Genomic DNA, 24,508 nt, shown 5'->3' on the forward strand with positions numbered 1-24,508 from the left:
TTTGTTTTTGAGCAGCTGTAAACTGAATTTTATTAGTGGCTAGTTCTTGTTACTTAGTTTTTAATCATGTAAATCTTACTCTTTAATACTTTGAACTAGGCTATTTCAAAGGACTGTACAATCTAAATGACTAAGCTGTTGTGACATCTTATGCTATTTCCTCATAAGCTTCATAGCGATGTTTTGAAATAAGTCTTCAGAGGAGTTGGTGGTGTAGAGAAAGCTATTGGTCAAATCCTAAATGATTGTTAACTCATGCAGAGAATTGAAGAGTAAGGCTATACAAGCAGTCAAATAGAACTTCTAAAATACATTTATTGAACAAAAAGCTTGTAAGTTTTTACCAAGATGCTTGTACAAATGCTTCTAGTTTATAGGCTGGACTAAAGGTGCTGGTTGACTTGTAGAGGACAAAGTTCTTTATCTTTTTTTATATTATAGTATACATTTTTTCTTTTTATAGGGTGCTTTCACTCCTGTTGAATGAGGATAATACTTTTAATGGAAAGAGGTGTTTGTTTTTATGGAAACATGAATAAGTGAAGTGGCACTTATTGCTGGTGGGCAATGATGTATCCTGGGGGGACTAAAACCTTAGAAAGTCCATGTGGATCTGTATTTGAGAAAGTGAATAAATCAGTGTTCATGAAGGAACAGTATGGATTCTGCCTTCAACAGATACTTTAACTCAAGTAGATAGCTCTGGACATTTTTTATCCTAGTTTTGTCTGCTTCTGATAAAACCCCCACATTTTATGTACTTCCAGCAGTACATAGAAATATGCACTTACAAATAAATCAAGCGCTATAAGAAAAAATAAGGTTTTTTGCTGGTATGTCTACTAAACCACAGAGTGCTTACCTGATCTTTTGAAAATGAAAGTTACTATTGTCTCATTGCTGCAATTTTAAAAATGCAGTAAACAATACTGGAAAAGGGATATGATCCTTAGGTGAGTGACAGCTTTTGTTACATTAAAATTCTTGAATTTTTCCCACTGTTAGGGTTGGCCAACAGCAGCCAGACTGCTAGAATGCTGGTTGCAAGCACCTTAAAAAATAAACACTTATACAAATGAACCTGCTGCCTACAGCTCTCCTCTTAGACCTCAGAACTGGCTTCTCTATTTAAGCAAGTCCCATTTTTCCCACCTGGAAGGATAGTTTCAGCTGGAATGGCTGCTCTTGGCCATGTGATGGAGTGCAGGTGCCACAGGCCCTATGGATTGGGGTCCTCGTGTTTCACTCCTCAGGCCCACGGTGGCTGGAGGTCACAGATTTGGTGTGCTCAAGTCACTGCACATCAGCTGCTGAATGCCAGCTTGGCACAGCTGACGAGCTCCTGAGGGTGCAGGCAGGGTCTCCATGTGCTTCAGGGCCAGCCCTGATTTCTGTTCATGTCTCTTGCATTTCCTGATGTACATTGGAAAGGAGAACACACATTGCAAAACTTGTAGTACAAAAGAAGTGAAAAGTCATTCTGGGCTTTGGAATAATAGAATTGGCCAAGTATTTGCAATTTTAACTATCTACACTGTATTTTCTTCATCAAGTAAAAACTGGAGAAATAACCTGCTTATGAAGTGGACTCTAACTAAAACACATTGATTATATGGCAAGCTAGATAGTATTCATGTCAAGGAGCTGGCAAGAATTACCAGTCCCTGACTGGTAGATATCAGATGCATGTGCAATAGGCATCATATTCCTTTTGGCTCTTGCAAGGGAGAACCAAAAGGGAAAGCTTTTCTTATCCCAGTTTAATTGGTGTCAAATTCCATTAATAGGTGTTCCATTACATGTCACTTGGAAATTGGGTTGAGATAAACACTATAAATAAGTTTTGACTTAATTTTATTCTATGCTTTCAACATTAATTCAGATTTTTGAAGAACAAACTGATAAATCAGAAGATTACTAGATCAAATAGTTGTTATTCCTCTCAATTTTAAAATGAGTCTAAACTGCAGTGATTGAGAGTGGGGTTTTTTTGATGACCCTCTAAAATAGGCAAATTGTTTTGATGACCCTCTAACATAGACAAAGAAAATCCTAGTTTAATCCATTCAGGTTTAAATAGTGAGTTCACAACAGCAATCTGTCAGATTAGGTGAAAACACTTTCCAAATGTTTTTAGTAAGGACTATCTTACAAGGAAATGATTAAGTACATTTGAAAGAAAGTGTACCTACTCTCTGTGTCACTTGTCCTGTGCTTGTTTTGATAATAAATAGAGAACTTCTGTTTTTCAGCAGTCAGTCTGATGTTGAAGGGTTTAGTTTTGTTCTTTTGCCGTTAGAAAATATTTACTTAATCAGAATCATGCATCTTTATTCTTATGAGCTTGTTAGGTCAATTCTATTAAACTTTGATACAAAGTCACATGCCAGGTAGGTTAAAAGATACTTGTTGCTTTTTGTACTTTATTTAGCCACCTTGAAAAGAAATACTGCTTAAAAAGAAATACTGTTGCTGCCTAGTCTTTTCTAAGCAGTGGCCAAGGTCACTACCAAGTTTTGGTATGCCTTTAGGACTGTATTAATTATGACACACTTTCAAAAGAAGGGACCCAGTATTGTGTTCTCTTTTGATGTAGCAATATTCAGCCACTACAAGGAATACTAGTAGGACTGAGAATTTCATCTTAACACTTTTAATGCAGTGTTTCAGTCCTGTAGTAATTTGTCTTGGGACAAATATAGTTTAATTTAGCAGTTACTTTTATTAAATGCCTCTTGCTAATGATAAACCCTGCCTTATTTATAGTGTCTTACACCTTGCAGGATGAAAAACTGAATTTAACAACTGAATAGTTGAACAAAATATTGCATATATTTCTTATGTGTTTTACTTTTTTTAAAAAAAAGCAGCTAGATTGTAGATAATGCAATAGAAATATGTATTGATGAAGTTTGCTTTTCTATGTTGAAATATTTTTTAGCAAAGGAAATACTCTTAAAGAATTACTAGATATATTTAACAATTAGGCTTACTGTTCAGATATGGCTACAGGCTTGTATACAAAGCTACTCATTAACTGATATGCAGTGTGGAAGTTACTGTGATGCTGACTGTACTTTTAAAACTTCAGAATAGCTGAAGAAAAAGATTTCAGTATTTTGCACCTTGCTTTGCTGCCTATTTCTTAATTTACTGAGTTAAAATCTGACTTCTCCTTTTGATGCTTATCCATGATCATATTCCATGGTGGGTGCATCCTTGTATATGTAGAGATTTTTGGTAAGCAGTAGCTGTGTGGAGTGTATGTGTTCTGTGTCTGCTTGCTTCATGTTTAAGATATGAAAAAATGGTGTGTGTCTGGCCATTTTTTCCAACAACTTTCTTGGGAGAATCTGTCTTGGGAGGGAGATAAGTACTGGATTTAATGTCTTCTGTAGATAGATACTGAAGATCCAGTGTCTCATTGCTTCACTGAAATCTGCATTGCCAGGAATAAGTTCAGCTGGAACTCCAAGGAACAGGGAAGTGAGACTGGACTGCAGACAATGCTTGGAAACAAAATATTGCCACTGAGAAATAGTCTCTGCTCTAAGATTCTCATAAACCATATTGGAAAAGAAAATGCACCTCAGAATGAAAAGTAAAGATACTTCCAAGCATTTTTGTTCATGGGAGAGGCATGAAGCTATTTGGAATCTCTGTAGAGTACATGTTAGTCATAAGAACTTCTTAATGTATATAAACAAACGCACTTTCTTGGCTTCATCACAAAATCAGACAACTTGGATAAATACTAATCTGTCCCCTGGGTGGCTTAGCCTGTCTCCAGATCTTCTGTGTTTTTTACTTTGGAGTTGCTGAGTCTAGTGCTGTGCCCACATAGTCTGTCCTTGGACAGAAAGAGAGTGCTATGTACTGGTCTATGTTACTCATCGTTTGCTGGAAAATCCATTTTTTTTTTCACATTCTTTAGATAAAAGTAATCTCTTTCACTTTAGAAATATAAAAATTAGCAGGAGGACTTGCTGATATGGATTACAGATGACACAGACTTCTGTTGCCAGATTTCATTCCCCCACACTTCTGGTCTGTAGTGTAAGTTCTGTGCCTCTGTGTGATTTAACTGTTCTACAACTACTTTATCACCTTGGACTACCTTCTTAAATTGAACCAGGATGACTTGACCTTCAGTTCTGTTCTTTACAAGCCAGCTATTTTGACTTTTCTCTGCCCATTTCTCACTCTGTATCAGTGATGTGTCTTCTTTTTGTTAATAAGAGATCAGGTTCTGCTGTGAAAATTCAGTGATTGAACCTTTGCCCCCAAGAATATGTGCCAATAAAAACTGTTGACTTGTGCAATCAACTTGGAGAAATGAACAGCTGAATTCTTGAAAGATCCTCTGTAGCCACAGTTTTCCTAGGAATTTATCTAAAATTCTTGCTATGTAATTTGAAAACTGTATTCACTTCCATATACTCTGGAAGTTTATGAGAGGCCTTACTTATTCAGGACAAAACATTTTCTCTATTCTGCTGATACACAAAAATTGACATTTTCCACTTGTGAACTGCACCCTCCCCAAGCAAAAGCATTGGGTCACTTGGAGGAATTACACAGGAAAATATGAAGGGGATATAGAAACCACCTAAGATTCTTGAAGCAGATTTGAGCTCTGCTGTATCAGGATAAGCTATGATAGTCAGGATGAATCTCACTGCAATAGTTCTGCCTGACAAGACCCTAGTCATCATCTGTAACACTGCTTGCAAATATATTTGTAACTCTTCAAGCCTCCCCTACTGACATCGTGTTCCCTAAATATTGTCAGATGTGCCATCTCTAAATTAGACTCTTCATTTGAGAAACCAGTGTTTCAGTTGCTGTCCTTGTAAGAGGGGTCGTTTCTACACAGACAGTGGCAGTTGCTCTGTGTCCTTTGCAGTGGGAGAATTGCTCAAGGAGCCATAGGAGAATGGAGTTCTATACCTTGCAATAAGCAAAGCTGGTCAGGTTGTGCAGTCCTAGTCCTGCACCTCTCTCCTCCCTTTAATTCCTATGCCCCTGGATTCCACACTGGAGACAAATAGAAGCACAGAGATAAATGCTGTCTTTTATGTCTGTGTGCAGAGCATGGTGAAAAGTCTGTATGGACTCTTAACCAAAAATCTCTAAACTTCACCGTGGATATGCAGATTTTATAAGTTAAAGTGCATACACATAACAGCTCTTAAAGAAATTCAGTTCTTGTGAGGTAAGTACTGTCTGTGTTTTGTGAACCACCTGTATTATGTCATAAATTTGCTACTTTTAGAATGTTATGTAAAGTAATGCTTAATATCTAATTGGTGTGTCTCAATATTTTTTCCTGAAACTGGAAAATTCAGTTTCCATCACTACATTCACTTGCTTTTATGGGCTGCTGTTCAAGAATTCTCATTTCTTCACATCTACATCAGTCATTTGTCTGAGGTCTACTACATCTTTTATTTCCCAGAATCTGCTGTTAGTCTGTTTTGTAGTGGTAAGACAGTATCTCTTAAATTATGTCTAGTACTAACAGATAACTGTGTGTCAAACAGATATTTCCCTGTACTGTAGGTATAGCTGTCAATTTTAGCACCATTACCTTTCTCATCCGCTTTATCATATTTCTGTCTCCAATGGAAGACTAACAAGGCTCTGTTGTTGTAAAGGTCCAATGTAATTATTAAGCAGATACCTCTGAGACCCAAAGTCTTCAGTGGCTCCCCATGCTTTACTTGCTTTTCTAATCTTTGCATTTATCTCCCTTCAGATCTCAACATCTGCTGCAGTTTGACTGCCCAGGTTAGTGAAATTTTCCCCCTTTATCCACTTCTGTAATTATCCTGTGCACCCATTTCTTTTTCAGTATTCCTCGATGTTGACCTGGCAGTATTTATTCTTGGTTAGATTGCCCACTTTGGACAGTGGGGGTGGGGGTGGGAGAAAGAATTAAATTAATTCCTATTTTATCCTTGTGATTGTTATGACAGTGTATTTAAGCTATGCTTTTCAAATAAGTACTGGAGATGAATAAAAAATATAGTTTCAGAAAGAATAGAAATGGAAAAGAATAAAACTGATATTTTCTGATTTTTTGAGAAGTAAACGTAAATGAAAGTTTAAAAAAATAGGTAGCAGGTATGCTCACATAGAAATTAAAAGGATAAGAGGAGAGGAGTCTTCAGGTCTGCAATGCTGGCAGATTGAAAGGTCTGAGTTACATTGTGATTTCCTTTGTATCAATCTCTAACACCGCATTAGTTACTGTACTACGACATAATACAAACCATTCTAATAGCAGGTAGAGCATATAAGTCAGAGTAAATTGTGTTGGTTTTTTTTTTTTTAATGCTATTTTAATGGTAAACTCAGCATCTTGGTTTTGAATGTTTGAAACATTTTGACCTGAACTAAACTCTTCAAACTCCTCAAGTGCCCAGAAGCCTGAGATCACAGCTGGTGTTTTTCCCCTGCTACCCTCCTACAAAGTAACAGAAACTAATTACCAAATACCTTCAGTCACATGCAGACCAGCTTTTGTGTCCAGTTTCTGCTCCAAGAAGAGCTGCATAGAAACCCTCTTTGCTTTTTAAATCCTGTTCAGATCTGTGAATTTTTTACTATGTGTTTTGATTCTTCCTTTGAGGAAATCTCAGAACCTAGCTCTTTCTGTTTGATTGCCAGTAATTGTCAGGCTGTGAGCTATTTTTCACATTCTTTTCTGATGATTGAGTTAAAATTTGTCATTACTTCTGAGCAGAATATTTCCTAGGAAAAGAGAGAGGTGGTTTTGGATTAGTCCAGGCGGGAAAAAACCCCCAGAGCATAAATATCTGTATCCTGATGATTGAGTTAAAATTAGTCATTACTTGTGAGCACAGTATTTCCTAGGAAAAGGGAGAGGTGGTTTTGGATTGCTTCAGGCAGAAGAAAAAAGGGAAAAGAAATGTTTGTATCCAGAGTAAGGACTGTATCTCTGTATGAGGAGGAGAGGCTATCATCATCTTTTTGTTGTGTTTTAAATGAAAATTTGACTACTTGATTCAATTTCTCAGACCCTGGTCTGGTAGATACTTGGGCAGTGTATTTGGGACTTGCAAGTGGAATTGAGATCCTTGTGAGAGCTTTCTTCTGATTCCCAGTAGAATGAATAAGGTACTTCACTCAGGTCTGTGAAAGCTGAGGTGATTATGACCATGTCCACAAGTAGATTTCTAATACTGAAGTGTCACGGATGCCCTGGTGGCTGAATAGAGGTTTGAGAATCAGTTTTGATCTTACTCATCTAACTTCTGTGTTTAAGGAGTCTAGTCCTGAGCAGACTCCTTAAACACAGAAGTACAAATTCTGTTGTAGAGTCAACCTCTCTTAGGACATGACAATAGCATTGTAGCATGTAGGCAGATAATGAATCCCTATTTTACTAACCAGTTGACTCTAAGTTGCTTACTGTGTTGTTCTTCAAGATAGGCAAGAAATAAAATCTTTATATTTGTAATTTTTAAAGGGGCTACTCTAAGAAGCTGCCTTTTGACAATCTTGTCTGGTAATCTTATTGTTAATTCTACTGGTGAGCTGAAAAATTTACTTGAGGTAGCAGCACTCTTCTGTAAAATGAAAACCTGTCCTTTTGTAAAAGCTGTTTGTTCCTGGCTAATTACTTTCACTGATGCAAATAAATACTTATTTTCATTCTGATCTTAGTCTAGCTTTCATTGTTTCTCTTTGTCATTGTCACCTTCCTGTCTGAGTAGTTACAGAAGAACTCTACTGGTAAATTTTTTAGTCTGGCAGATTCCAGAGATCTTGAATCAGTCTCATAGCTGTCTTTTAAAACATCTTTTAAGCTGAGGGATACTCTTCTCACTTGACTTGAGGATGTTTAGTTTGACTGACTAGTCCTTATTGTCCAAGAAGCTTCTCCACAGAGCAATTTGGAGCATTGGGATCAGGCTTCCAAATTGCCTCTCAAAAAAAATTTTTTTTTTGTATCAGTTTGGAAGGTTAGCTGTCTAAGAAAAACACCTTAAGTTAAGAAGTGAGAAGATATCCTTTTTGTGACGTGTAAATGCTGTAGCTAACACAACATTGTAATAAAGGTCTTGCTTCTCATATTGTAGTGGTGTGTTAGCAGTTCTCTTTTCATACTTACTATATCATTTAGTTGGTCAATACACAGTCCCATTTGTCTTCCCATATATTCAATTGTAAAGTTACCTTCAGTGTTGCTGAACTGAACTGTCAGAAGCTAAATGTATACTTTCTGTAAAATCTATGTAATATTTCAGTGATGAATAATATATAGCCAAAAATAAGGAAAGAAATTGGGTACATAACTGAAGTAACTGTAACTACTGATAGATCTTAGTTTAAGAAAATCACTTTTGTTAGGCTGTCTTTCCATTTCTTTCTGCACAAATAGTATATGCTGCTATATTCATCTTCACAGGGTTTATTATTGTTATTTTTAAGCTAGAGTGTTGAAGTCTGACCATATTTGTTTGAAAGTCAAGGCCAAAGCATTATCATCCCTAAAGTGAACAGTACAATAGGAATATTTTTCTTTTTTTAGAGTTGAGGAAGACTAAACTGGATGTGAAGCAGCAGACTTGTATTAAAATTTTACTGAAGTATGCTAAATAAAATTAATCCATATTATAAGCTTTTAATTTAATATTATAAAGGGGATGGAGTTGCTATATTAGGTTTTAGTTGCTTCACTTTTATTAGCTACTTTGATAATCCATCTTAAATGATGTTTAAAACAATTAGCCAGAAAGTGTGGGGTTTTTTTCAAGAAGTCCAGTACATATGATATTAATCATCAGAGGTTAATGAAATATATTCTTGTATTTTTGGGTGTTTGTGTAGGATATCTTAATCCATAGTTTTGATATTCCATAATTTTGTAGCCGTAGAACGTCATGTAATGTGCTCACTTTTAATTACATACATTCTAAACTGATAACACTATATCACATTAGTGAATACCACAATGATTTGAAAAGAATTACTTAACTCTTTAGAAGTGTAACATAAGTGATGATGTCAGGAATTTGCTTCCTCCAGTCATAAGGTTACTTTTAATCAAAGATACAGCAGAGTTTTGCCAAGCTAGAGCTAAACAAAGATTTTTTAAGTTTTAACCCTCAATAAGTATGCATTTGTGACTATTCTAAGACATCCATCAAATCACTCCAGGAATCATAGAAAATAAGACTGGAGGTATGCCAGTACTTCATCCAATTTACTCAATTTTTTTGAGTACAGACTTTGGTGTAGGACCTTTTTTAATATTTCTTTTTAAAAATATTTTTTTTTCACAGGTCATAGTTGTCAAATTTCTACTTATTGCCAGGTCTTTTGTATTCTGTACACATGGTCCATGTCTTTAATGATGAGTAATGGACAAAACAGGACATAAAAACTTAGCTGAGCCCTTACTGGTACTGAGCAGTATGTGAAGGTCACATCATGTAATGAATTCATGTCTTTTATTACTTTTGTAATATGACATTATTGGAACATGCTGAAGTTTTAATCTACTAAACCTTTAGTTTCCTTTCTAAAGAGCTGTTGCCAGAGCATTCTTCCATCTTGTATTCATGCATCTGATTTTTTTGCCTCAGTGTTTTTTCAATATAGTTTAATTTCCATAAAAACATTATGAATTAATAACTAATTTCACATTATTGACTGAGATGCCAGTTTGCCAAGATCATTTTGAATTCCAGTCTTTTTCTTTACAGTACCTGCCATATTCATAATTTGATGTAATTTGCAGATTTAAAAGTATATTATCTATTTCACTGTCCATATCATTAGTGGAAATGTTGAATAGCAATACACTGGGGAAGGTTTTGGTTGTGCCTTCTTTGGCATATTCAATTTTGCAGTGAATCGCTATTTCGAAACAGCCTTTCCAAGCATTTGAACATCCATCTTTACAATTGTTTCATTTAAGACATGTATTCCAAACTGGCTCATAAGAATTATGTTTGAGAGAATTCCTAAATGCTGGCCAAAGTCAAGATTTGTTACATCTGCCCTTACCCCTGTAGGCAAGGTTTGCTACCCACCACGTAATAGAGAGAAATTAGAGTTTTTTGGTTTTTTTCCCCACAAATCTGTGTTGATCCTTAGATGTTGCCTGCTAGATGTTTACAAATAGTTCTGGTTTGGTTTCCTTTTCTGTGTTATTCTGGAAATTCAAGTTAATGTGATTGACCTGTAACTCTCTAGGACTTGCTGATAGTAGCTAATTTTGGACATAGTGGCTAGTTGAATTTTGAGAGTAAAATAAGCCCTGAAACACTGTTTTAGGCCACAAGAAACAGATAGAACTGAGACTCTAAATTATAGATTGTAATCACAAATGATAATTTTACAAAATGCTTTAAAAGAGTAAGTTATCCAGCAGTTTAACTCTCATCCCTTGTGTATGTTACAGTTCAGTTCTTGCGGATCCCTGGGTTTATTCCTTGTTCTTGTTCTCAGTCACTGCGAGCTTCCCCAGATATGTGTGTGCCTTATCTGTCTTGCTGCTGACACCCAAGCCACACCAATCCACCAGTGTGCTTATGCCCATTTCTTTATACTGTCTCTTGTGGCTCCACCCTTACAGGGAGGGGAGCACCTAGGATTGATAGAAGCTCATGTTCAAAAGGAACAAAACAAATGAGAGGGTCTGCAAAAGTTTATAAAGTTTTATTAGTAAATTACACACTTGGCATGGAAATTGGTATGTTAGTCTCTGATCTCCTAGATAAACACATGGCAGTGAGTTTTGGATAAAGTGATAGAGAAGAGAGAGAGATGAATTAAAGATTGTAAGAAAGGAAAGAAGGAAGAAAGAAACAAACCCCCAGTCAGTCCTGGATCCAGTGTCAATCAATCCAGGTGATGGGGATGTCCAGGGTTTTGGGGGCACTGCATGGACTTGATTGGGGTACTTCTCTCTGCCCTGGAGATTTCTCATTTTCTATGCAAATTAGTTGCTTATCATGTGCAGCCTGTTCTTTTAGACCTTTCTGGAAATGGATCAGAGGGATTCTGATGTCTTTAATCTTGCTGTTTCCTTACAGTCCATACCTGCTTCTCAGCCTCATTCCGATGCGTTGCACCATTACGCTTATCTCTTAGAGCTAGAACAAGGACATTTGTCCTGGAAAAGTGCTACCCTCTCTCCATATGGCTCCCTTCTCCAGCCACATCCTGTTCTTTCTCACAGTGTGTTATTACCAACAATCCTTGGCTGTTACTACCAACAATCCTTGGTTGGTTCCAGAGCTATGTGGCTATCGGTGTTTGAGACATACACATTAGCCCCCTTATCATCTAGGCCTCTACACCCTTTCAGCTCTTTCAGGAAACTTAATTTGCAGCAGTTAGGAATAGTATCTCCAATATATGAATGGTACCAGCAGTACCTCATAAGCATTTGCTTTTTTTCTTACACTTGTCTTGAATGAAAGTGTCAGACGTAAGGACTTGAATCAGTAACTGAGTGCATTAAACTCACTGTTTTCTTCAGAGTTTTCTAGGTTATATGTTGCTGTTGGGCATCTCTTTCGGTGAGAAAGACTGTATTATATTTAGCCTACTAAGGCTGTGCTTCATTGGGAATCCCCAAAATGGAATATACATGGGAAGAAAACAGTTGACAGAGAAAGAGTTGTTTCTTGCTAGCTCGTAACCACTTCTTCAGATTCAAGTTCTTTGTGTTTGTAAAAAAAAGAGCTCTGCTCAGATTGCTGTCTTTGATTTACTGCATGAATGTAGCTGAATTGTATGTGCAGTTAAAGGAAGGTCTTGGCAAAATCTGGTCTTAGTTGGATGGAGAGAGGTTAACCAAGACTATAAATCTGAAAGTATTCCAGCCATATGTAGTGGCTAATATTTCTTCTAGTCTCATTCTAACAGTAATGAGAATTTGGGCAATAAGATCTGTACATGTTACCCTGATGATAGAGAGCACAGGTAGAATGCTGGGGCCAGGGATGCATTCAGTTATATTCTTCACTGTCTATGTCTTGATTTGGAAAACTGGATTGTATGAAGATAAATTCTAGCTTTAAAAATAAGGAAGCTGTGCTAGTCTGGGATGTAATTTTGCCTGAGCCAACTGGGTCTTTTCTACGTGTGGAAAAATCAGACCTGCGATTCAGCAATGAAGAGCCAGCCACATTACTGAGAAGGAGCAGAACCCATAGGAAAATGCTTTGGAAATGCTTTGTATGCCTGGGTCCCCATTTGGCTGCGGTATCTATACTGCCTAAAGTATCTATACTACCTGAAGAATCATACAATTACAACTTGTATAATTTTGCAATGACAGGAACATTAATGCATGAAATGCTGCCTGAGAAGGTTCACAAGCGATTGCTCATCATGGGATTTTTGAGTAGTTCTAGCAGCTAAAAATCTGCAGAAATCTGAATCTTGTTTGAACTACTTCATCATAAAGATATTTAACCTATAGTTAATAAGTGTCTCTAAGTCCTTAATGAGTTAGCACTTACAGTAGTGAATTAATCCTGAATCACTGTATTTCCAGACATTTAGTTAATACTGCTGTTGATTAAAGCTTACCTAGTGACTGCATCACTGAAGGCTGAATATGCTGTTAAGAATCTGAGGATGAGACCAGGTTACTCAGGGCTTTGTGCACTTGGGCCTGAAAAACCTCCAAGGAAGGAGACTGAACAAGCTCTATGGGCAGCCTGTGCCACTGCTCTCCTGGGGAAAAAGTTTCTCCTTACATCTAGTTAGAAGCTTTCTTTAAGGTTATGATGTACTTAAAAACAGTGAAAGCTAAAAAAAAAAAAAAGCTAATTCAGATATTTGAAGTTTGAGATAAGTAGTGGGTTTTTTCCTGATTAAGGAGTTGATTGAATCCAGTATTTTTCCCCATTGATCTAAGAGGACAGCATTTCACCCTGCGCGCTGCTTTGAGAAACCTAGTTACTGAGTTGCAGGTGCAGGGTTAAAAGTTATCTAGATATGGAGCTTTATCTTACCTCTTGAAAAGTCTCTAGGGAGCAGATGAATCAGGCCTGCTAATTAAACAAGCTAGGGGCTGCAAACACATGGAAAGTGGAACAGGTGACAAGAATAGCATAAAACACCTTGGCTTCTCTTGCCAGCTGGGCCAGCCTGCAGGTGTTGACAGGCACATGAAGGTAGGGGTGGGAAAACTGCCAGCTTTTCTTCTTCTCACCTTTGATGGAAAGGGAATAAAAAGAACAGCTTATCTTTTATGTTTAAATATAATTCCAGATGAAAAATTTCATCAGATTCTGTTCCCAAGTGTGTCTCAAAAAGCAAAGAGAAGAATAAACTTAAAAAATAGAAAGAGCATGCATCTGTCTTCAATTTAAGTTAGAAGGAATTCTTTAAAACCAAACCAAACCCACTAACCCTTATTTTTTTCCCCTTTCTTACAAAATCAGTTATATGGGACAAATTAATATTGGATTTAATAGGCTTTCTGTGCCCAATAGATTTTATACTTAAGAAAATTACTATCACTAGCAAATCCTGTTTATGTTAGAAAAAAAGGCACTGCTTGTATATTAACATTCTTGCCAGAAAAGAATCTAGACTATTTTGCTTTAGAAGTGTTTACTAAAATGGAACTTTTAAATTTTACAGATAGGAAATTAAGGGTTCACTTGTTTGAAGTGATATCACATACTCAGATTTAATAATAAGTTGGTGTGCAGCTTTTACTGTCTGGGTCTGTCAGCCTCTGGTTACCTTGTCTCTCAAATGTTTTTACTACATCTTTACTTAAAATCTGTTTCTTCTCTTTGCTCTTTCACACTTCTGAGTCTTTACTTTCTTGTTCAGAACTACTTATGAGCACAGAGTTTGCAGGGCTGGGCAAATGACTTCTACATCTTCTAATGCCCCCTTTGGCATATTTGGTATTGGCAAATGTATTTCAAAAGGTAATAGTGCAAAAAAATCTTCCCTGTGGGTAATTTCTGGTCTTTGGGGTTGATTTAAAAACCACAAACACACAACAAACGTAATCCACTGTGGAACCAGAGAGACTATAAAAAAATCCATCAAGCCATGGTAATATTTTTTTAACAACTTTAAAGTTGTAATGACTGATACAGGGGTCGGGACCATTAGTTCTTTAGGTTGAAGTGGCTGATAATTCATTCTTCCAGGCTGCCTTGTTCGTCGCTGCTGTAGCTGTACCCTCTTGAGGAAGTGCTTGCTGTTGTATTTGGCATTGCAAGTGGTTCCTGCTCCTCTGCCTCCTTGCCCCTGAACATCATAGTGGTGGTTGTGGATGTCAGGATGAGGCATTCTGGAGGGCCTCTCCTACTTGCATTGTCTGGTTTCTTACTTGCGTTGTCTGGTCTCCAGCTCTCTGCTTCTTACTCCTGCCCTGAGCTGTGTTGCAAGTTTGATAGCCTGTGTCTCTGTCTTACTGCACAGAGCAGTATTGCAGTGATTCCAGTTAATCACTCAGTACCTTCACACCTCTGAGTCTGCCCTGGCCAGGGAAGCAGCCAGTTTCAGTCAGCCCTTGTGGATTCTATGTTACATTATAAATATGACTAGTAAATTAAAAGTGGCTGGGGAGAACTGTTCTAAGATCTCTCCCTCTCTCTCTCTTTTTTTTTTTTTTTTTTTGGTATTGGACAGAGCCTGCCTGTTCTAAACTCTGTAAAAGCAGAGTAATGTAGATGACCATTTGTAGCTGAATTTGTAAATCTGAGATTCACAGATTAACTTCTATTTAACTCAAGTTTTCCAAGGTCTATCTTTTAATTCTAAAGCAAATTTATTTTCTCAACCTTCTTTTTAAACAGATGAATCATGTAAAAGACAGATTTGGTGACAGTGTGCCAGAAGAAGTGCTTCTGCTGTGTCTGGGCATTACTTCAGGAGTTGGCAGGTTGATCTTTGGCAGAATTGCTGATTATATTCCTGGTGCAAAAAAAATTTATTTACAGGTATGTTTTTATTATCTCTGTATTCCTTCAGAACTGTGTATTCTGAAAGCTTTGGTTTCAGGTACTACTAATAAGTAAGCAGAACTAACTGATTGGAAATTCAAATTTGAAAAGTTTCAAAACTCTGGGAAATTCAATGTATGATGTTTGATACTAGGAGCCTTTGGTGTAAAGTTTATGAATCTGACTTTTATTTTTAATGCTAAGAAAATGTTTCCTGCTTGCTGTTTTCAGCTGGGATTGGAAGAAATTGGCATGTGAGTGAGAACCTCTGGGGATTCTCTAGATTCTGCTTTCTCTGTTTTATCCCGTGATTTCATAATGGTTGCAGAAAGGTTAATTTTTTTTCCACATGTTCCTCTATTAAGGATTTTGGATCTCTTTTCTTGATCTTTGATAGGTGCTGATTTGGTGTTAAGTATATTCTGAGTGTAGTACGTAGTGGTATGGCCATGGGGAACATAAGAGGTGCTTAATTGAGGAGATTTTGCAGAAGGAGTCACAGCTTCCAGAAATGCTGAAGCTTGGGGATGAAGGAGGATATACACTTCTTTCCCTCCACACTTATAAACGATATTTTTTTAAGGCAGAATGTGGGATTTTGGAAAAGCTTTAGTCCACTTGCCTCTTGGCAACTGCGAGGTGTTCTCCATTTGGTCTTTTAGAATGAATAGCAAGGGAGGCATCTAGTGGATGTTGTCTGCACTGCATTATGGAAAACAAAAATTCTTAGGAAATAATTACCTTCCTGGAGTATTTGTTGTAATAGAAAAACTTAGATTTCCTGATGTGTTTGGGACATTGATTTCTTATGCTGATATATGGATGGTCCACAGGCAAAACTATTACCTTTTTTATTTTCTTTTTAATTCTGCTTTATTTTGCTGAAAGACAGTTTTATTCCTTTAGTCTGAAACAAATAAATAATCTAAGGTTATATTGGAAAAATCTTTGTAAGTATGCATGACTACAGCAGTACACTTTTTTTGTAGAAAAACTGTAATGGTTTCACTTCTGTTGAGTATAAGCATCCTGAAGTAATCATTCACAATACTGATATTTTTACTTAAATTGCAATAGTGAGGAGTCTAATTACAGTGTTTCAGCTATATTAAAGTTTTGATATTTCTGTGACTGTCATTTGTGGAAAGAGCTGGGAACAACTTCTCAAAAAATTTTGGTGCATGAGAAATGACCTTACAGAGTCACTGCAGGATAGTTGATTACAAATGCATTTTCAAAGCTTGTGAAATGGGTAGTGCAATTTCTTTGCCTGTCATAAATTATATATTTGTTTTATCTTGGTATATAACCTCTGATGGTGGTAATGCGTGTATGTATTTTAAAGCAAATACAGGCAGATAATTTAATTCACTACAAATGCAAGAAAGCTTGTCTGTCCCTAATATTTGTGAATTTGATGCAATGTGGTTTTATGTCTTTTCCTTGGTCATGTTTAGGTGGCCTCATTCTTCTTTATTGGCTTGATGTCTATGATGATTCCACTGTGCCATGTCTTTGGAGCTCTCATAGCCGTGTGTCTCTTCATGGGCCTATTTGATGGATGCTTCATTTGCATTATGGCTCCTATTGCCTTTGAGCTTGTTGGGGCTCAGGATGTCTCCCAGGCTATAGGATTTCTACTAGGACTCATGTCAGTCCCTATGACAGTTGGACCACCCATTGCAGGTGAGTATAGACATGTTCTGTAGCTGTAAATATGTTTCTATGTTTGCATGACTTTTTGGCCATGTTTTCCATTCCTACATCATATGCAGTGCACTGACATTGTAGGTTTTCTTGGTACATTCTTGAGAAGATGTGATGAATTTAACTGCTGTGCATTGATTTTTAGTTTACTGCACTCTTCAAAGTTTGATCGGTCTTTTTCGTTAAGTATGCAGATGTAAAACATTTCTCAAAAGAAAGGTAAGTTTACAGTTGGATTTAGGACCTGACATTTTCCATACTATTGAAGTGACAGCCCATAGGTTGCCTGTGTTAAAGTAGGACTCCAGATTAGAATCCAAAAATTAACTGGATTCCAAAATTAGCTTTATTCATTCTTTGATGGGGGACTGTTTGAGAAGTAAAGGTTTTGAACCTGAATACTAGAAGTTCTTTGGGAGGTATAAATAGCTAAAGCTGTGTTCCTTACTGCTGATGATTTTCAGTGCTAATTTACTCTGAGATCTGGTGAGTGCTACTGAAAGGTACTCGGTAAGTTGTAACTGAACTATGCAGCATTATAAAGGACAACATTTTAAAGCTAGAACACCACAGACTAGGTACTTCCTGATCTGGATATACTGTCACAGCTATTAATACTTAAATAGAATTTGACTAATGGGAGGAATTTGGAGAGGGCAATTAGAGTGAATTATTGGCAAACATGCTTTTTAATAAGAGGCTACTAGGAATGCAATATATGCAGTATATCGAGAATAAGAGGAAGAGGCACATTTAATAGAGGCAACTGTAACTAAAAGAGGGAGAACTTCTCCAAGTCATGGCAAGATGTAAGTGCTGGAGAAGCTCAAATGAGCAACCTTCAAATAGGAAAAATTGTACTTGTTTTTGATGGGTGATAGTTAAGCAGTCGAGGGGTGATATACTGAGCTTTTCATTACTACTTTCAAATCAACTCTGGAATACCTTTCTACCTATATGTACATGTATATTTGGCCATCAGGTTGTCAGTTGTTATAATCTGTGCCAGCTCTCAGGTTTCTGAATCCAAGACCTGTTTGTAGATTCCTGAGGCCCCATTATTTATGAGTGGTTATTTCCTGTCTTTCCAGGCTTGCTGCGTGATAAGCTGGGCACCTATGATGTAGCATTTTACCTGGCTGGAGTCCCTCCCCTCATTGGTGGAGCTATTTTATGTTGCATCCCCTGGGTCCATGAATGGCAGAAGTTAAAAGAAAGAGCAAAACCTGTTGATGGAGAAACTACTGAGAAAATGCTGGAAAATGAAAGCACTTTGGTGTCAAACACAACAGAAAAGCCAGTCAGAGAACTGGAATCTGGCATATGATGCTTTCTTTTCGCTATACCATCCTGACCTCTACTGAAGTTTGATTTCTACTTTTTGGCTGAAGATATTATACTACACTGAAGAAGTCTTGAACTATTACTCAAACTGCAAAACTGTTATAAGAATCTTTTATACCATTGAACTTTCTTGATGAATTGTTGAATTTGATCTCAAGCCACATTTTCAAGGTATTTGAAGTTTTGTAGCTTTAGTGTGTATGTGTGTAGTGATTGTGTGTGAAGAGAATATTTTTCTAATCCATCAGAACCGATTTCTGGAAATGTGAAAGCTGTTTTTGGTTCACTGACCCAGGATTCTTCAATCACATCTATGGCCCATCCAATGCAGGCACACCCATGGGTGTTTATACTGGATAATGTAGTAGCTCTTATGACTGATTTGTTTTTTGAAGTTTCTCATGCTGTTTACAGTCTTTTTATAATTCTATATCATGAACATGAATATGCATATTTTTGATTCCCTAAACTCTTGATGAAATGATTTTTCGTTAGAAAGCTAAATTATTAAACATGTTTTTTATTTTCTCTAAATACCCCAGCCTGTTTAGTTTGCCAAAACACTCACTTGTGTTTGCATTCACCTTTCACAGTAGCCCAAACAAAGAATGTTCAGGATGAAATTCTTGGGCTCAAGTTTTGAATATGTATAAACTAAGCTCTGAGTGTGAACATGTTCAGAAGTAAAGCTGCTGAATTATAGAGTTTTTTTATTTACTGAAGGCAATACTATTAAGATGCATGTGTATAATTTTTTTTCAGCGAAACCTCAGAGTAGCTGATAGTTTTGAAACTGAAATGACTAATTCTTTGGAGCAGTATTGTGAATTAGACTGAATTTCAAATTATTTTGTTGTACTTGTTAGGGTTTTTTTTAATTCTTAAAAACAAGACAGCTTTAAAAGATACATTCTAAGTGCAATACCAAGTTGTTTTTAATGTGGAAATATACATGAACTATTAAAACCAAGTTCATCAATTAAGGATTTTTGCACTAAGTGAACATGCAGATTGATTACAGGTCTATATAGCTGTGTTCAATTACCTGTAGGATATAGCTCCATATTTTATTCAAATATAAAGAAATGTCTTTGCATGTCCTATTTCTTGCTTAACATCCTAAACATATGGTTCCATTGCCTATGTATTCTTAAGTATTATACACTGTTTGTCAAGCAGGTGTTTCTGAAAACCTCTTTTTCTGAAAAATATTTAAAAGTATAATACTTTGAGATGAAAACACTGCTTTTCAGTTTATCATAAAACACTTCTAAGTGCACTGCTTATTTGTGGATATGGATCAGCAGTCACTGAAATAGTTAATCATTCTTTTTTTCAGGTCCATTCAATACCAATAATTTTTCTTTCCTTGTTTAGGACTGTCATAGTGAAGAGTAAACTAAATGTGATCTGGACAAAGTGTATATTTAAGTGCATTTTCTTAATTAGTAACAATACTTGTTCTTTACACAAACCATGGAGGCATACTGTTTTTTTGAATTATAGCCTTTATTGTCTTTTCTATTTTCATTATTTTTCCTTCTCCAGTGTTGTTGTAGTAAATTGCTCAGAAAACCCACATACGTTTGTGATACAAAACAGCAATCCTATTGCATTGAATGTTTACGTCTAGCAATTGATGGAAGTTCTTTAAATATAATATACAGAGCATCCTAATTATTGTAGACAAAACCTCAGACCCTTTTTCTATTGCAGACTTTACATGAGTGAGCTCTGAATAATTGAATCTGAAAATATTTTAGGGAAGGATTTGGAGATGGGGAAAAAAACTCTAAACCAATCTGGGAAACAGAAGTCCCTTCAGGTTCACTGGGACTTGTGCTTTGGCACATCATAAGTACTTCTAAAATTTTCATTAAAAGATGCATAGTATTGTTAATTAAAATTACTATGAAATGCTGCCTTCATTACAAAAGTGATGTTAACAGTTGATGTTGCTCGTCTGGAGTGTTTCTATAGAACATGTTATTCAGTATTATTTTCCAGCTGGGCAACGCAAAAGGTGTTGTTGAGTAAGCGTGGTAAAAGCCTCTTATTTCCTAATGCTTTGTTGTGAAAAATTAATGTTCATCACAGATCTTGCATTTCATGTGTTTTAGTGTTGAGTTTTAAACCAAAAACAAGGCTGCTCTTTATCACTGGTGCAATTTGAAATGATTGTGACCAGATATCTTGATGTAATTGTGACCTGGTCCCAACTTGCTGCTCTGTATCTCTATAAATTATCTAGCAGAGTATATAAAGTAATTGTTGTTAGGTTTTAGAAATGACACAGAAATGGTATAACAATAATATGGATTAATTATTGGCATGCCCTTTAAAAATAAAAATCCAAACTCTCACATTTGAGTAATGAAAAGCATTATATTGCTCACAAATATGAAGGACAGCATTTATTAAAAAAACCCAAAACCAAAAAACTCCAACAAACAAATGACTCCAGGAGGAGGTACAATGAGTGAATAACTGTTTAGGGGTCATTACTATGTCAAAACCAGCTAGTGAGTGGGGTATTAAATGAGAGGGAAGCAGAGATAAGGATAAGGAAGCTATGCTGGTGTGGTGACATGATGTTGGAATAATGAACCTATTTCTAATGCCAGTGCTTGTTTTGCAAAAACGCTAAAATTGGAAAGGCTTCTCAGAGAAGATAAATTAAATTAACGCAGAAGAATTCTGTTAGCATCTTTTCTGTTAGCTTGTATCTATGGGGGAAATGTCCAATAGAAAATACTCTTTTTTTGGACTAAAGCATAAGGAGTTTGTGTCCTAAAGCTAGATAAGACATAGTTAAAAGTGAAAAAAAAATCAGATTTTTAGTGGTGAGGCCAACCAATCATTGAGAAACTTACTGAGAAATATACCGAATTCTGTATGCCCTGAGGTTTTAAAAATGAGCTTAGCTATCTCCCCTTAAAAAACCCAAACAAATCCCAACCCAAACCAACACACAAAACCCCCAAACAAATAGCTATTTATTACATTAATAAAAATGATTAAATATTGTTGAAATGGTTGCACTTCTGAAAACTAGGAGAGAAAAGGACTGAATACTCAATTTTATTCTAACTGAATAAATGTAAATAAATTTTTGTAGCAATTTATTTTCAGGTGTGAAAACTTGTTCATGGGGAGCCTGCTGAACTTACATTTTGATGACCCAATTCATTCCAGACTTAATCTTGTTGGCTGGTAGATTCTAAAATTAAAATATTAGCTTAATTCAAGAAGACTCTTACATTTTTCTGATGTATCCCTCTCTTGAGAACAGTTCATAAGAGTACTTTCCATAGACATTGCTCTCTCATCCTATAAACAGAGTAATCATTTCTTTTCCATTGAATGTTCTCAGGGTAAGCTTCAGAAGAAATTAGGTCAAGAGAAGTTCACTTAAAATGGTGATGTGAAATTTCCAGTCCTACTTAATGCTATAATTAATACACCAGAAATTAGTCTTGAAACCAAGACTATTTTTGAGCAAGGTTTGATTGTCTTCATGTCTGGCTGACACATCTTTTCAGTACGTATGAGATCCTTGTAAATCTTAATATAGCTGTTCAGCAAAGAGTCAAATAATGAAAACCCTTCAGGTTATTATTACATCTATGCTATACAACAAAATTAAATGATTAATTAATAAAGTAAGTATTGTTGGATTTGCTTTGGCTACAGTAGAAGACCCATACAAGTCTCAAACCAAGACTTCAAATTATAACATAATTAGAATTGCTTTCATCCAGATCTTCTTCTGTTCAGCATTAACATTTCGATTATTTTGCTAAATTTATTTTCAGTGACCATTTATTGCCCCTGAAAATTGTTCCCTCACCTCAAAGATGCATTAGGCATTCTGTGGCCGTTCCTCAGGGTATATTTGGTATCAGAGGTAGACAATGGACATTTTTCTCCTTTGGTCCTTTGTGTTCAATGTCTGGGCATATACATTCCCCCCTTCCCTTCAGAGACACTGGATTGTCAAACTGATGCACACCATGTTGGATATGGATAGTACTTTTCAGCCTTCCTTGCATTAAATCTTTGAGTAGCCATAGCCTGGCAGACCAGCCAAGTTTTGGTGAAGTGAGAGGGGTGAGATTGGATCACCTCCCAGGAGCACTGAAGGCAGCTCTTGCATATGCCAGGTGAATGCTTTGATCACAGGCATGTGATGTAAAAAAAATGGACACTGCCCTGCTTGATTCTTTGCATCAGGTAGTACATGCCAAAGGGACAGGAGATGCTTCCTTGCAGCTCCAAAGGGAGTATGTCAGGATGGGAATCAGTGCTACTATTCTTACTATCATTTGTGTAGTTTAGCTTAAGCAGCCAGGCTCTCCCTGTGCTGGCATGGAGCAGCTCCCTGCCTCGGGAGCTCACATAGAGTGGCTCAGCTGTGCCCTCTGAGCAGGGAGCAGAGGTGATGCCTTGTCTGGGGCCTGGATTGCCCTTCGGAGAGCTGGAAGTGTTACAGAAGCTGGCATCTGAAAGCTTGTGTCAGAAATGACCCTCTGCTATTAAGAGCGTCTGTGTATGTATGTATCAATACAATGTATTTTGACCAGGGCATACACAAACTTTCTGCATTTAACTAGAGGAGGTGTAGCACTGGAATGTGAGAGATGGCTGAGAAAAAAGTAATTATTTTCATTGTGTGTCTCACTGTTGACAAGCACAGCACCGTTACAGTTCCAGCCAGCCAGTGAGTTTCCAGCCATGTAAACTTTGGCATATGTTCGGTATGCCCTTTAGAATATATATATTTTGTCAACAATTGTAATATTTTGGAACTGCATATGCTAAGATTAGAGTGATTTTATACCAAAATGTTTGCTAATATTGATAACACTGATATGTTTAAGTGTCTTTATAGACATCTTATTTTGTATGTTGTTTTTGATATTAAAGGATATATGTTTTGCTAGCCTTAACTACATTCTTTCAAGTTCTGCTTTGTTAAGAGGGTAAGAAATGAATGTCTAATGTTTTTCATGGTGCTAAAATAACTGATCAGCCTCAAATTATTCAGAATAAAGATGGTAGTTCTTAAGTGCCCCCTTTGTTACTGCATGCATAATTTTTAGTCTTATTCTCCTGTAAAACTTGTAATTTTTAAAAGTAATTTTGTTATATTATGATGATTATTGAATTTAGTGTACAGACTTCTGTCTAAAAGATTTTACATCTTTTATTACCACTGTGGTCTGAGTGAAATGTCTCCATTTGATCCTAAATTAATATATGGTGCTACCCATATAATTCTAGTTGTACTGACAATCCACTTTAAGATTAATTATTTATAAACCTTTACTTCTTTCTAAAAAAATTATCTTCTCTTTCCATTCTGGGGTTTAATATCAAACTTACAGAAAGAGATACATTCACAAAAGGCAAAAGTAAAATTGAGGGAGAGAGAAATGGGTAGAATAAACTTGAATGGTGTTTTAAAAGAATTCCAATTTTTAATATTTTTTCCTCTTTTTTGCTTCATGAACTGCCAATGTAATTCAGTAGGACCTTTGATCGTTTACTGGCCTGCACCAATTTCATTTAGATTTACCTTGGCAGCATGAAGCATGGAGTGTTTCCTCATTGACAACTTAGGTAAATCTCAGGAGTTCATTCACCTTTTCTTTGTAGTAGGGTCAAATATTTAATTTTCTTTAATAAACGTATCTGATGATGTGGAGGAAATATCCCCTTTTCACCTGGGGTTATTCTCTAAGCTGCTTGTAGTTGAAATTAAAATTTGAAAAAGGTGCCCAAAACCTTTGTAAGAGCCTGGGTGTGCTGTTTCCATTTGTACACTCTTGAGGTACAAAGCTTCTTTGTAAGTGTTTAAAACAACAGTGAGGACAAGCCTAGGGAATACATTTCAAATACTGCTGTATCTTTTCTGGGAAGCTGTTTTTATAAAAAGGCAAAATACTAAAACTTAAAAATGCAGTTTGACTTGTATATGACATTCAGAAAATAAATGCTGATGTTTTATACTTGAAATTGTTTTATCTGGAATTGTCTCCGCTGCTGGACCTATGAGCAGAAGCTCAGCAGTGTTCTGCAGATAGCTCAAAGTTCAGACTGCGCTCTTGCAAAAGTATTGACACGGCTGTGAACTATCCAGGTTTAAATGTTATCTCTCATTGTTACTTGTAGCAGCTAAATTTTTTTAATGCATAAATTCCCCCAGGCTACCCGGAACAGGAGTGTACTTTTGCAACATGCTTGCCAGTGCCAGGAGAAACAGGAATTGGTTGCTACATTCTCCATGCACTGTTATATTCCAGTATATATTTGTTATGAACAACTTGCAAAACAAAACAAACCAGTTTGGAATTATCTTTGAGTTGTTTGTGAGGTTTAAATATACCAAGTAGGCTGAAGATTAGAGCCTTTCTTACAAAGAATAGCACCTCTGTTCCAGATAATGAGAATGAAACAAAACATGTCGCACAGCCTGTGAGCTGCTCCAG

General features: G+C 36.4%; 1 protein-coding gene across 1 annotated transcript in view; it reads left to right on the forward strand.

Annotated features, from left to right (window-relative positions):
* SLC16A10 (solute carrier family 16 member 10) overlaps window positions 1-19,441 on the forward strand; it is a 60,604-nt gene extending 41,163 nt beyond the window's left edge. The window contains exons 4-6 of the mRNA XM_027633001.1: window positions 14,820-14,963; window positions 16,424-16,652; window positions 17,765-19,441. Of these exons, the coding sequence (XP_027488802.1) occupies window positions 14,820-14,963; window positions 16,424-16,652; window positions 17,765-18,000 (609 nt within the window). The 3' untranslated portion in view covers window positions 18,001-19,441. The remainder of the gene's footprint in view (window positions 1-14,819; window positions 14,964-16,423; window positions 16,653-17,764) is intronic.
* The last annotated feature ends 5,067 nt before the right edge of the window (window positions 19,442-24,508 follow it).

The sequence above is a fragment of the Corapipo altera genome, unplaced genomic scaffold, assembly GCF_003945725.1.
Source record: "Corapipo altera isolate COAL_440 unplaced genomic scaffold, ASM394572v1 2b, whole genome shotgun sequence".
Lineage (NCBI taxonomy): Eukaryota > Metazoa > Chordata > Aves > Passeriformes > Pipridae > Corapipo > Corapipo altera.